General features: G+C 59.9%; 3 protein-coding genes across 4 annotated transcripts; 1 reads left to right on the top strand and 2 right to left on the bottom strand.

Moving 5' to 3' along the window:
* Positions 1-666: 666 nt before the first annotated feature.
* Positions 667-1,422, bottom strand: SDRG_02290 (hypothetical protein; the record flags this gene model as incomplete). Its single annotated transcript, XM_008607870.1, has 3 exons — positions 667-747; positions 1,037-1,330; positions 1,378-1,422. The coding sequence occupies 3 exons, from the start codon at positions 1,420-1,422 to the stop codon at positions 685-687; spliced, it is 402 nt and encodes a 133-aa protein (XP_008606092.1). The 3' UTR covers positions 667-684.
* A 546-nt stretch (positions 1,423-1,968) lies between these two features.
* Positions 1,969-6,792, bottom strand: SDRG_02289 (hypothetical protein). Its single transcript, XM_008607869.1, has 2 exons — positions 4,952-6,792; positions 1,969-4,900 (listed from the first exon to the last, which is right to left on the bottom strand). Exons 1-2 carry the CDS (start codon positions 6,311-6,313, stop codon positions 2,036-2,038), a joined length of 4,227 nt encoding a protein of 1,408 aa, XP_008606091.1. The 5' UTR covers positions 6,314-6,792; the 3' UTR covers positions 1,969-2,035.
* An 874-nt stretch (positions 6,793-7,666) lies between these two features.
* SDRG_02288 lies at positions 7,667-12,287 on the top strand. 2 transcript variants are annotated; one of them, XM_008607868.1, is made up of 3 exons: positions 7,667-9,053; positions 9,112-9,817; positions 9,858-12,287. In XM_008607868.1, exons 1-3 carry the CDS (start codon positions 7,701-7,703, stop codon positions 12,200-12,202), a joined length of 4,404 nt encoding a protein of 1,467 aa, XP_008606090.1. In that variant the 5' UTR covers positions 7,667-7,700; the 3' UTR covers positions 12,203-12,287. The 2 variants fall into 2 exon arrangements, with proteins under 2 accessions (XP_008606090.1, XP_008606089.1); XM_008607867.1 differs by having other exon boundaries at positions 7,667-9,056.
* The last annotated feature ends 1,694 nt before the right edge of the window (positions 12,288-13,981 follow it).

Genomic DNA, 13,981 nt, shown 5'->3' with positions numbered 1-13,981 from the left:
CCGCGCTGGCCAGCGCCAATGATGACGGCGCGGACAGGACGGTCCATGGCTACCTCTCCTTTGGCTCTGGTTCGGAAATGACGTTTGCAATCTTCGAGGCTAAAGACACCCAACATCGTCGACGAGAATGCAGGTCTCACGCTGATAAGACTGCAAGTCGCACGAGGTCGAGCTGGCGTCAAGCAGCCAAAGATGCTCTTCGTCAGGGTATCGGCCTCCTCGATGATCATTTATGGCTCTTGGTTGTTTACCAGGCGTAAGATCCGGTCCTTTGCGGCACTTCAGATCAAAAACAATGGAGCTCATCGCAAATCTGTATCAACGACAACCTAGCTGCGTACACATCGACACGTGACTTTGGTCGCAAGGATGTGCTTCGCAGGCTATTGTTGCCAAGGGAATATTCCTTGCTTGCTGCCGAGAATATTGTAGCAGCCCCCACCACCCGGCGGGATCTTTATCCGGATGAAAAATGAGCTGGCAGGCTGTGGGCAGTGGGCAGCGCTTTATCCGGAACCACCGACATTGCACCGACCAACCACCACACAAGCACGACAGTATGCTGGCGCTACCTTGTCTACCTTGGCGGCGGCATCACTGTAGGGAAAGACTAGAACTACGTAGTACGAAATGGGCGGACATATATGATGCTTTCTTGCGAAGAGGTCTGCACTCTTAAGGCCTTTAGGGCAACGTGGCGTCATCGAGTTGCGACCTGTACTTGAGAATGATATCGGCAACGATGACCTAGAATGAGGACTGGGGTGACTCATCACAGAGGTCCAGCACCCAGAAGATGCGAAGACAACGAATTTTGTCGCCAAGCGCGTCCTCGGTGGATGCGAGCCCCGAGTCCGAATGGGCCTCCACTTGCTCCGCGACCGCCGCCCAATCTCACAGAGGACGCCGCTGACAACGCACAGTTTGAGTCGCAAAAGAGCTTGCCACTCATGATCGAGCGACTGCTGGAGATCGTCGAGGCTTGACGATATTTCCTCATACGTTGAAAGGCGACGCAAAACTGGTCGGCTTCGACCTGGGCAGAGTAGGCAGCCCGCGCGTCCTCTTGCAGCATCATCGCATCCACCTGCGGCTCAAACGCCGCCGAGTCGAAGGGCAGCATGGCATCTTCGTCGTCGTTATCGCCGTCGAGCGCCAGCGTCACAACGACGTTCGAGATGCCGCTCGCCGTTGCAGCAAGTCTTGCCGTCGCGACGAGCGGGCGAGCGTGGCTCGGACGGCGCGCAACAGCTAGAAAGGGCATGTGGCCGTCGCCCAGCGGAAGGCACTGCGTCGTGAGCCATCGGACGTGAATGCTCGTCGAGAGCTCCTCCACACGTGGCGTGGCACAGGGAGCACATGGTTTGCAACGTAAACGGCCGCGGCCCAGATCTGACACAGCGTCTGCGCCATCATCATCATCGTCGTCCTCGTCTTTGCTATCGAGAAGCGTTGAAGCCATACGACAGCAGCCTTGTCCTCTGCCCACCTACTGGTCGGCACCACAATTTGTGGCGACTTTTCGCCAATTGGGAATGCCAAAACGAGGACTTCCACCCTATTTTTACCTAATTAGGCTGTATTTCGGACAAATGCCCTACATTTGAAGTGCACTGGTGCTCCGCCAGTTTCAGTCGGTGGGAGCTCCGGTCGACGCATCTCCCATTGTGTCGTGCCCCATACCACAAGAGACATAATTGATTGTACTAACGGTATGCTCGTGAAGAGAGAGCGTGCAATCCCGGCTTGGCCGTACGACGATGCTGCTGATCACCGCCTTCAGCAACGACATGCACAGCAGCTACAGTCGCAGCGTGTTGCTGCATGGCCTTCTACGTCGCGGTCTTGACGCTGAATGCTGAGCCGATTCCATCATTTGACATGCGAACGGCTGCGTTGGGTTTTTATTGGCTCGCCAAAATGACCTGCGTCAACACCAATGACGTGGCCGAACGAGCGGCGAGCTTTCGTGCAACAGTTGGCGCACGGTGTATAAGTGCTATTTAGTTTAGTTAATCCACTACCTACATACACGCTAGTCGTCGTCCTCGTCGTTCTTGCGGTTCTTGATCGCAGACAAAAAGTCGCCGCGACCCGGCATGCCGCCACGACCACGACCGCCGCCGCGTCCTCGGATGGCTGAGAGAAAGTCGCCGCGGCCGCCACCGCCCGCCGGCGCATCGTCGTCGTCGTCACCCTTCTTGGCGCGCGCCTGAATCGCTGCCATCAACGGGTTGCCGCCGCCGCGACCACCGCCAAACGGGTTTGGCCGTGCAGGAGGCGCGTCGTCGTCGTCATCGCCCTTCTTGCCGCGACCAGCAATCGCCGCCATCAAAGGGTTCCCGCCACGGCCCCGGCCACGACCACGGCCACCGCCACGACCGCCAGAGAGCGCCGCCATCATCGGGTTGGGTGGCCGCTCGGGCTCGGCCGCGGGTGCAGCCGCCGTGCTCCCGCCACCCTCGGACGCCAATTGTTCCTTGATCTCCTTTTCAATGTCGGCGCGAGGCTTCAAGCGGCGCGTGGCGACCTTCATGGACGGCAACTTGGCCATCGCCGTGGTGCTGCGCTCCTTGAGCTCGGCCACGAGCTCGCGCGTCGCCGGCACAGTACTCTGGAGGCGCTTTTCTTGGATCTTGAGCTTCTCCAAGCGGTGCTCAATGCCGGCAAAGCAGTCGACGACCGCGTCGCAAAACACCACGGCGAGGCCGCACTCGATCGCAGACCGCGTATCGGCCGTGTCGTTGGCCGGGTCGCGCTTCCCCGTGAGGTTCATGCCCGAGCGTTCGGCAAAGTAGACGGACGACAGGCGCACTTGGTTGACGAGCGTCATAAAGTCGGCGAGTTCGACCTTGATCGTGGTAGGCGACGTCGTGTTGCTCTTGTCATGCGACAGCCGCGTCTTGATCCAGTGCGCTTGCTGCGTCTCCATGTGATCAATCTCCGCATCGAGCTTCTCGCACGCGCCATTCGCATCAGCGACAAGCCGGATCTTGTTCTTGTAGTGCTGCTTGAGCCCCTCAGCGCGCGCGTTCGCAGTCTTCTCTTGCACCAAGCGCTTCGCCTCGGCCAGCGCCTGCGCACCGGCATCGTCCGCACTCGACTTTTGCACCGTCGACTCAATGTACACGTCTTCGACCGGATACCCAAGGTCGTGAATGTAGGCGGGCGCCGCGTCGGCCTTGAGCGGGCACTGCTTCCCGAGGAGCGGGCAGCCAATGTCCGGGTTGTCGCGGGTCGCGTACGGGTGGTTGCCGGGCGGGCCGTACTGCGCGACGTGGCGGTTGTACGAGTTGACAACTGTCTTGAACGTCTCTTTGAGCGTCTTGAAGAACGCATACCGGCGCGCAGCCATCTCCTCGCCCTTCTGGCCTTCCCAGCCGGCGGCGACGTCCCGCAAATGCATGTGCACGGCGCGGCGCTCGGTCACCGTGAGACCCGTCACGCGGAGGTTCTCGAGGACACTCGGGTGCGCTTTCGCCAGGTCTTGCGGGCTCGTGCGCAGGATCTGGAGGACGTTCGTGCGTTTGAACTTGAGCGCGACTTCGCGCGTGAGGCGCTTGCCGTTGGGCGACGGCTCCTCTTGGAGCTGCGCCTCCGAGCGCGATGCGACATCGACCGGCATCATGCGGCGGATCGCTTTGACCGCGAGCGCGTTCGCCTCGGCATTTTCTTCCTCCCACTCGCGCTCCTTGCGCGCTTGCTCGGCCGCATACTCGTCCGTGAGCATGAGCGCCGTGTTGTACTTCTCCATGTCCTGCTCGAGCTTGTAGTACTCTTCGCGGAGTTGCTTTTGGACTTTGGGGTCGGGATGGGTCACGTCGGCCGACCCGATTTCGCCCATGCGGCGCGAGATGGTCTCGACCTTGACCTTGGCTTCTTCGTACGGAATGTCGTCGGCGATCGCGATACCGGCCTGCTGCAGCTGCTTCTCGAGCTTGAGAAGGCGGCGCAAGAGCAGTGCTTGGTCGCTCGAGATGTTGCTCATGTCAAACGACTTGGGTTCGTCCTTTGCGGGGCCACCGCGGCCGCTCTTGAGCTTCTCGACCTCGGCTTGGAGCTCCTTGATCTTGAGGTCGAGCGCCTTCATTTCCGAAAAGAACGCGTCGATCGACCGGTCTTCGACGCCGTCCTTCTTCATGACGTCACGGACAACCTCCTCCTTCTTGCCATCGAGGAGCATCTTGCGGTACTGCATAAAGGCCTCCGAGTACTGCATGCCCGGGAGGTCGTTCGACTGCTCTTGGATGCGTCGGTTGGCTTCAATGAGCGCTTGCGCTTCCTCTTGCGCGCGCTTGGCTTCCGCCGCTTGCTTTTCTGCAAACTGCTTGGCCATCTCGGCTTCGGCCATCGCGGCTTCGACCGCAGCCTTGCCTTCTTCGCGCTCGGCGCGGGCCGCTTCCATCGCGCGTTCGGCCTTGAGCTGCGCTTCGTTGAGGTACGCCTTTGCTTCCTCCTCGGCGCGGCGCGCGCGCTTCTCGGCCTCGTCGGCCGCGTGCTGCGCGTCCGACTTGATCTTGAGCATCTCTTCGCGGTCGTTCAGAAGCGTGTTGCGACGGCTGCCGCGGACGCGCTCTTGGTACTCCTTGGCCTTGTTGACGTACTCGAACGCGAGCGTGAGGACCGCCCCGGACGTGCGGCTGCCAAGCACGAGCGGGTACTCTTTGAACGTCTTCTCCATGTTGGGCAGCGTCTTGAGCGGCACTTGCAGCGTCGAGAGGAGCTCCGACGACTTGAAGAAGCCGTGCTCGTCGTACACGCGGATCTCGAGCACGCTCTCGTCGCTTGTGGCTTCAAAGGTGACCGTGTTGTCCTGTCGCCACTCGGGCGACCGCTGGCCCTTGATAACCATGGTCGTAAACGTCTCGGCGTTGAGCGTGATCTCACACATGGCGTTGACCTAACCACACATCAAGCGTCACGATGCCATCTCCAAAGCATTCTAGCGTACGGTCGAGCCGGGCTTGGCGAGGTTCGTGGCCGAGACGACCGAGACGTGCAGAACAGGCGTCGGGAACGAGTCGTAGTCAAACTGCGAGAGGCGGCCGGTGCCATCGCCGCTCGTAAACGCCGTGCGCGACGCAAAGATGGTGCGGGACGCGTCGATCGCGAGCTTGAGCGCGTCCATCCACGCCTTCTTCTCCGACTCGGACGCACACGCCATGACGAGGCGCTTCTCGTCGGCGCGGACTTCGAGCAGAAACGACGCCGGAATCGCCGGTGCTTTGGACACCATGTCGCTCGACGATGGCAGACTCCGCACCGTGCAGCGGTGGTGAAGAAACTCGAGCTCGCCGCGCGACGACGTCGAGGACGGGCTCTTGAAGTACTCGAGCTTCGAGACGCTGAGCACGAAATACCGGGCCTTCCACTGCTTGAGGACGCGCGACTGCTTGTACATGCGGCCCTTCTTGATCGTCGCCGTCTTGTTTTCGCGAATGAGTTCTTGGATCGACTTGTTCTCGTCGTCTTCGGCCTTGACGATGCGCGAGCTCTGTGCAAACTTGGACATGGGCATTTCCGACGGCCGCGGCTTGAGCGCAGCCTCCGAGTTGCGCGAGTTGACGCGCTGGACGTCCGGGAGCTTGTCCTTGGGGACAAATTGCAGCGTCCGGGGCGGCGGCGTCTTGCGGATGACGTTCATGACTTCGTTGTAGTGCATGCAGAGCACGTCGGTCTCGTTGACCTTGCACACAATGTCGCCGATCGAGATGAGACCGTTCGACTTGGCTTGGCCCTTGACGGCCTTGACGACCGCGCCGTCAATGCCGTACCGCGTGGCTTCTTCGAGGTTGAGGCCCATCGGGCCTTCTTCAAACACGACTGCGTACGTCGGGAGCTCGGTCTCGCCGAGCGTCGAGTCGAGTTCGTCGCGCTGCTTCTTCTTGTGCGCGTTCTCGCGGCGCGAGAGCACGATTTCAAACGTGATCGCGAGCGGCCGTGGCATCTTGCGGATGAGCTCGATGGCTTCCGAGAAGCCGAGGCCGTCGACGTCGGTGCCACCGATCGCGACAATGAGGTCGCCGGGCGCGACCTTGGCGTCGAGCAGCGGGTTGTCAATGTTGTCGATGCTCAGGCCGTGCTCGATGACGCCGGTCTTGGGCGGCATGAGCTTCACGCCGAGCTTCTGCTTGGCCGGCAGCTCAATGATGATTGTCGTCGCTGCGTCGCTCTCGGCGTGCGACGCCGACGTCGAGACTGACGAGAGCGTCCGCATCGAGGATGTGTTGGTGTGCAGCGTCCCGCAGGCGACGCACGTGTCGGCGCCGTCTTCGTTGGAGGTGTAGTCGCACTTGCTGCAGGGCCACGTCATGCTGCTGCTCCTACTCGTTCACTCGCAGCGGGCGGAAGCGGGCGGACCGGTCAACGCCACAAAACGACCCAAAGCCAAAATTCCCCACGCTGCGTTTCTAAAGGCGACGTGTCCGGATACGCCGTCCGGATACCCCAAAAAGAGGCGGGGCAGCGTTGGTCGCGCTGCCAAGGCGTGACACATTGCTAGAGGGCGTCGCGCCCGCTGCAGTCTGTCGGCGCCGGCTGCTACGTGGGACCTTCCGCTGGAGCGCTTGCGCTTTGGCGTCGCGCTCGGTCGCGCAAGTCGCTGCCGCCACGCGGGCCACGAGGACCATATCTTTGGTGCGCAGCCATTGGTTACTGCGGTTGTCCGCGCGCCAATCACAGATGGCCTGTCGCGGGCGCCAGTGGCAACTCTGCGCGATGGCTACTTCGTGGCCTGTCGAGCGACCATTTGAACTAGGATCGATGCCGATGCGGCAGGTAGGGGGCCGATGCTCGAGGCGGCGCAAGCAGCGAGGCCAATGAGGCGAGATAGCGGATGCGAGATAGGATGCTGATGGATGCGTGGCGTCGCCCCCGGAGCAGCGACGAGGCGTGCAACGCGCGTTACCACGCACCGAGCTGACTCGACGACCCGCGTTACTGCGCGCAAGACAAGTCGTTTGATGCCGCGACAAGCAACGTGCGATTCAACCCCACAGCAACCCGCCTTGTGACCGGTCTTGCTCTCTGACACGAGATCGGTCGCAGGTCGAGCTTCGTGTTGAAACAGCATACTTGTACATACCTACGTCAAGAAGATACATTTTACATAGCAAATAGACGGCAAATATATGTCTTTTCGCCTGTGACCTGATCGGCAATCGCCCAAGGCTACTCGCGACACCAGTCCTCATCCTGAGGCATCGCGCTGCCAGGCCCTCGCCGGCCACGTGGGCGCCGAGCAGCCGGTACCATGGTGCACATCTTCGCTTGCATACATGACCCTCGGATGCGATGGTACAGACGCCGTCATTCGCAGCGAGAAGGAGCGTCGTGCAGCTTCGTTGAGGCCAGCGCCCGTGGATACCGCGGGAAGAAGAAGATTTGGGACAAGATTCCGACTTGCTCTTTTTCTCTGCAGGTCCTCCATGGCCGCTGGACATGGGCAGTGGACGCACAGCCGCCAAGGTCTCAGGCTCGCAGTCGCTGCTTGGCGTCGCGCCGACAGCCGCGGGTGCACTGTCCCGTCGAATTTCTTTTCTATGGCGAAACGACGTGGCCACTGTCTTTTTTTTAAATATGTTTAAAGTTGCATACACATAGCAAGTGTATGGGTGTGAAATATAAAAAAACGTCTCGGTGGCAAGCATTAAATTGGTCTTCCTGTGGGTGATTGCCAACAAGTAGAAAGCGACGACGAGATGGCTGAAGCTCCTCCGCGTCTGATCCAGCTCGACCTGCCGACAGGCTCCAAGCTGGGCGTCGCCATCACGCCGCCCAAGCATGGCGTTACGATCCGCGGCCTCAAGATCGACAAGGTCCAGAACGAGCTCTTTATCGGGCAGATCTCGCACGGCGACCTCCTCATCGAGATTGGTGGCACGCCCCTCGATGGCATGAAGTTTGCCGACGCCGTCAACCTCATCAAGACGATGCCACGCCCACTTGCGCTCACGTTCGAGATCGTGCCCATGTCGCTCAAGAAGATGGCCACGTCGGCCGAGGTCGACAGCCTCGACGTCAACGTCACGTCCTACAACGTCGTGTTTGACGACGCCAAGATGGGCCTCAACCTCGACGACGGCGCGCGCTTTGGCATTGACGGCGCGATCGTCAAGGGCGTCCGCGACTATGCCGAAGAGTCGGGTATCTCGCCCGGCGACATCCTCTACAAGGTCAATGGCACCGAAGTGCTCTTCATGTCGCTCAAGCAGGTCCAGAACCTCATCAAGGCCACATTGCCACCGCGGTCGCTCGACTTTATCCCAAAGACAAACCTCGAGGAGGTCCAGCGCATGAACCTCAACATGTCGGTCGTCGAGAAGAACGTGCGCGTCGCGCGCGCCAAGCCGACGGCCGCTCCGACTGAGAAGGCGGCGCCGGCGCCGGAAAAGTCGATCACCGAGATCATCCAAGAGAACCGATCGACCGTCATCAAGGAAGGTCCGATGTACAAGCAAGGCCGCATGGTCAAGAACTGGAAGAAGCGCCACGTCGTGCTCGCTGTCACGAAGCTCGAGTACTTCAAGGACGCCAAGGACAAGACGTCGCAGGGCGTCGTCAACTTTGAAAACTGCCGCTGCACCGTGCGGTCGCTGCCGTCGACGTCGGCCAAGCTCACGGGCGCGCCGGGCGACTACCTCCTCGAGCTCAAGGCCGGCGACCGCGAGTTCATCATGTCGTGCACGTCCGAAGACGAAAAGATGGAGTGGCTCGAAGCGCTCAAGGTCGCGATCGATGCGTCGAAAGCACTGTGTCGAACGTCATCCGAGGTCGACGCGCTTCGGTCGACGCAGCTCGGGCGCAGTAGCACGCGCCGCATGCCATCGATCAGCGAAGACAGCAGCATGTCGCTGCTCTCGCGCACGAACCGCCGGCTGTCGGTGCAAGGGCTCAACCTGAGCATGCAGGCGATCCCCGAGCTCCCGAGTGCGCCGTCGATCCGCATCCCCAAAGATCCGTCCATGCGCATCTCAAGCCTCGTTGCCGGCGGCCCGACCGTCGACATTGAAGTCATCTCGATCCAGAACCTCACGAAAGCCTTCTTTCACGTGGTAGCGACTTCTCGCATATCGTGCAGCAGTAGTTCATCGTCTCGCTCTCTATCTCTAGATGAACCCGTACTGCGAAGTGACGCTCGGCTCCGAGACGTTCAAGACGCCGGTCGTCAAGGACTCGCTCAACCCGCGCTGGGCCCAGGACAACAAGGTGACATTTGGCGTCCCCGGCGACGACGCGCTCATCGAGATTCGCGTGTTTGACGAGCGCATGATCCGCGCGGCCGAGCTCCTCTCGACGTTTACGATCCCGATCGCGTCGCTGCCCAACAAGACCAAGATGGAGCAGACGTACTCGCTCATCCTGGCCGACCGCAGTGCGCACGCGTCCATCACGATCAGCCTCCGCTACAACAACGACGAGTTCGAGCAAGAAGAGACGACGACGCCGGCCACGTACGGCATGCGGGACTCGTCGCTTATGCGTGCAAAGAACCAGATGGACTTGGAGCAAGCGCAGTTTGATGCGCTGACCAACCAAGCCGACCAAGAGGCGGCGGTGGCCGACCGCGTCGCCAAGCAAGCGCAAGAAGCCGCCAACGCGCTGGTGGAGGAAGCGCGGAAGAAGGCCGAGGCTGCGATCGCCGCCGCCAAGAGGGATGCGATGGGCGAGCGCGCGGCGGCCGAGGCTGCGATCGCCGAAGCCCGGCATGCGCAGGAGCGCGCGGATACGCAGATGGCCGAAGCGAAGAAGGCCCAAGAGGAGGCGCAAAAGCTCATTCAACGGAGCAAGCTCATCAAGCAAAAGTCGTTTGCGGGCGGTACACCTCGATGCAATATGCAGATCTTGAGATGGTGTAGGTACCCACCTTTTCACCAACTTTTTGCGCTACCGTGCAATGCTGTACGAGAAGGCGCCGGAAGCCGACGTCAAAGAGAGTATGCTCAAGGACGGCATTGACGAGGAGGCGGCCAACCAGTTTCTCGAGTCGATGCGCAGCAACCACGAGCGCATGGCCGAGCTCGAGCGCGAGGTTGAGCAGCTCAAGCGCGACAACAGCATCAAGCGCAAGCAGATCCAAGTGGCCGCGCCGCCGCCCGCGCCCCGCGAGAGTGCCGCCGACATGCTCAAGAACAAGGGCGAGATGTCGAGCGACCAAGAGGCGTTGCTTCGGCGTCTCCTCAAGCTCGAGAAGCAGCTGCAGCAGGCCGGTATCGCGGTCGCCGACGACATTCCGTATGAAGAAGCCAAGAAGAAGGTCGAGGAAATCTCGCGCCGCATGGGCGAGATCGGGTCGGCCGACGTGACGCATCCCGATCCCAAAGTCCAGAAGGACCTTCGTGAAGAATACTTCAAGCTCGAGCAAGACATGGAGAAGTACAACGGCGCGCTCATGCTCACGGACGAGTATGCGGCCGAGCAAGCGCGGAAGGAGCGCGAGTGGGAGGACGAGAATGCCGAGGCAAACGCGCTCGCAGTCAAAGCGATCCGCCGCATGATGCCGGTCAACATCAAGTCGCTCTCGGAAGCGCAGCTCCAGAACGAACTCACGCCCAACGGCAAGAAGTTTACGCGCGAAGTCGCGCTCAAGTACAAGCGCACGGACGTGCTCCAAGTGCTCCGGACAGACCCGTTGGATTTGGCGAAAGCGCACCCGAGTACGCTCGACTGTCTCCGCGTCACGGGGCTCACGGTCACCGAGCGCCGGGCGCTGCACATGCATTTGCGCGACATTGCCGAGGGCTGGAGGTCGCAGCAGAAGGAAGAGATGGCCGGGCGCAAGTTTGCGTTCTTCAAGAGTCTCAAGGACACGTTCAAGACGGCTGCGAATGCGTACAACCGCCACGTTGCGCAGTACGGTCCGCCTGGCAACCACCCGTACGCGACGCGTGACGAGCCTGGTGTCGGCTGCCCAATGCTCGGGAAGCAGTGCCCGCTCAAAGCCGACGCGGCCCCCGCGTACAACCAAGACTGGGGCTACCCGGACGGTCCCGAGTTTGTCAAGACCAAGGTGCTCAAGAGTGCGGCGGATGATGCAGGTGCGCAGGCCATGGCCGAAGCCGCGGCGCTCCTCAAGGCCAAGGCCGCCGACGCCCGCGCGCAGCAGCGCTCGGAGGGCCTCAAGGCCCACTACTCGAGCTTCAAAGGCTCGCTCGTGCTTGTGAAGGCGGCCAACGGCGCGATTGAAAAGATGGAGGAGCTGGTCGACAAGATCGAGGCGCGCCAGAGCGAGTGGTTCAAGCGAATTCTCGAGAAGAAGGCGACCAACAAGATCGAAGTCGCCGACTTTGACGAGCTCATCAACGAGATCCGGCTGACGACCAACCCGATGGCCGAGCGGTCGGGCATGAACCTCGCGGGCCGGCGCAACCCGGAGAAGGACACGCCCGACACGCGGTCTGGCCTCGAGATCCAGTACTGCATTTTGCTCATTGACGCTGTCCTCGACCTCTTCAGCGGGATCGAAGACCGCATGGCCAAGAACAAGTTTGACGAAGAGAAGCGACTCGTTGGTGCGATGAAGGCCGTCACGGATCTCCTCAAGGAACTGCGCGACCGCTGCAGCACGACCTTGGGGGCACTGAGCGACAAGGCGGTGATTGCGCGCAAGGTGAAGGGCCGCGCTGAGCTACTTGCCGAAGTCAAGGACGAGATGCGAAAGGAAGCGGAGAAGGCGGCGCCGCCACCGCCTGCGGACGAAGAAGCGCCAGTGCGTCCGCCCAACCCGTTTGGTGGTGGTGGTGGCCGTGGCAACCCGCTCATGGCGGCGATCGCCAATAGAGGCAAGAAGGGCGATGACGACGACGGTGACGCGCCGCCCGCACGCCCCAACCCGTTTGGTGGTGGTCGCGGCGGCGGCAACCCGCTGCTTGCCGCGATCCAGAACCGAGGCAAGAAGGGCGGCGACGACGATGACGCACCGCCGGCACGGCCGGCCAACCCGCTCATGGCGGCCATTGCGGCCCGTGGTAAGAAGGGCGATGATGACGCGCCGCCCGCTCGACCAGCCAACCCGCTCATGGCGGCGATTCAGGCCCGTGGCAAGAAGGGCGATGATGACGCGCCGCCCGCTCGACCGGCGAATCCGTTGATGGCGGCGATCGCGGCGCGAGGAAAGGTGGGTGGTGACGACGACGACGCGCCGCCGGCGCGGCCTGCCAACCCGCTCATGGCGGCGATTGCAGCTCGAAAGAAGATTGAGTAATTTGTGCCGCCGTAATATTAGCTACTCGTTGGCATCAGGCAACGTGTTAACATCCAGGTGCAGTTGCTGGCGGAACAACGGAAAGTATCAACTTATCAATTCGGTTTTTTGATCGGATAGGACAGCTTCTGCGCTTGCGGCGATCGCAGCGCGAGGAAATTTTGGGCGTGATGACGACGACGCGCCACCAGCGCGGCCCGCCAATTTACTGATGGCGGCGATTGCGATTCGGAACAAGAATGAGTCAGTTGTGACACCGTACTATTACCTACTAGTAGAATGTAGTAGACACGTTCACGCATGGCGGCCTCGTTGGACGCAGTGAAGAAGATCGAGCGACTCGGTGTATCCGAAAGTCATTCGCCCGAGATCTTGCAGTGCAGATTGGCCATACGCCGTGGTCCAATGGCGTCCACAACGTAATTTCTGCCAAGAGTATCAAGGTATCAAGTGAGCGTTCGTCACTGTCGCGATTGCAGTGCGCCTGGCACGATCGCTTACAGTGCACGCCACCTGTACCCTACCAGCTAAATGGGGTCCAAAACTTTTGTATCCCAGCTGTGAAAACATAATTTTCTAGGAAAAGGACGTTATAGATCGACTGTTCAGTCCAAGGGGAAGCGATGTATAAGATCGGATTGCAATAAATCGAAAAACTGAGCAAGTTATCGGCGTTCAAAGTTGGGGCTCTACAACACTACGAGGTATGGTGCGGGAGCCAAATTGCTACGAAACAGGACCATCGCTCCATTGTTTTTCATCACTTTTACTATTTTATTTATTTTATTACACCATTTTATCTATTTTATTAAAATTACTATCCGGCTTATGCTAGTTTTAGTATGTGACGAATCCGGATAAGGCCCAAGCCGAAATTGTTACAAAAAGGCGATTTGGTAGGCTACAGATGGCGTGCACTGTAGCACGATGAGCACCTTGGACTGCAGCGCGTCACGTGTCGGCGGTCGTCTACCTGGAGCTGGGAAGGTGCTTCGCGTATGTTGGGGTGTCGTCAGGGCATCTCCAGCGGTTGGGTTTATGTTATGTTATTACGGATGTGTCCGGATACCGAATAAAATAGATCCACCATAAAACTTTGCGTCTCCAACGGTTGGGTTTATGCTATAATCATAAACCCTCGGATTTGGTGTAGTTTTATGGGCGGTTCTTTTCGCTGATTGGCTGTTTTTATCTGAACGCATCGTCTATGATTGGCCAAAAATATGAGTGCCGAACATTGCCGAACATTGTATGAGATGTTTGTGTCATAAGTCTGCGACGCTTAAAAATAGCCCTGACCGCTGGCAGGATCCAGTTCCATGTTATGTTTTAAGTGGTCCCAAAGTCCGGATCCGAACATAAACGGACAAATATAGCATAACATAAACCTAACCGCTGGAGATGCCCTCAGAGGCGCGATCGACGCGCGAGTTGGCTGCAGACTGTACTATTTATATGGCACGTTTTGTACGCCGATTCCTTTTCTGCAGCAGTGATTGCAGTGGCAAGGCGTCTTGATCTTCGTCGGGCAATTGTCCATACCGGTACATGGCAGCTCCAGCAAGGTCACCGTCGTATCCGGTGATCCGGATAACGTGGCAGCTGTGCCGGTCGGTTGTGAAAAGGGCAATCTCAAGGCTACTTGACAACGAGCAGCGAGCGATGCGAGCCGATGAGCTGCCGACGTACGCCGTGCGCTTTAACAGGCCCAAGGCTGGCATTCTGCCCAGTGACGGCGCTGCGTCCGGCCTCGATGGCGCTCTTGTCGGAAGCGTCCGT

Source organism: Saprolegnia diclina, assembly GCF_000281045.1.
Source record: "Saprolegnia diclina VS20 unplaced genomic scaffold supercont1.5, whole genome shotgun sequence".
Taxonomy (NCBI): domain Eukaryota; phylum Oomycota; class Saprolegniomycetes; order Saprolegniales; family Saprolegniaceae; genus Saprolegnia; species Saprolegnia diclina.
This window is presented reverse-complemented; position numbering and strand designations above follow the sequence as displayed.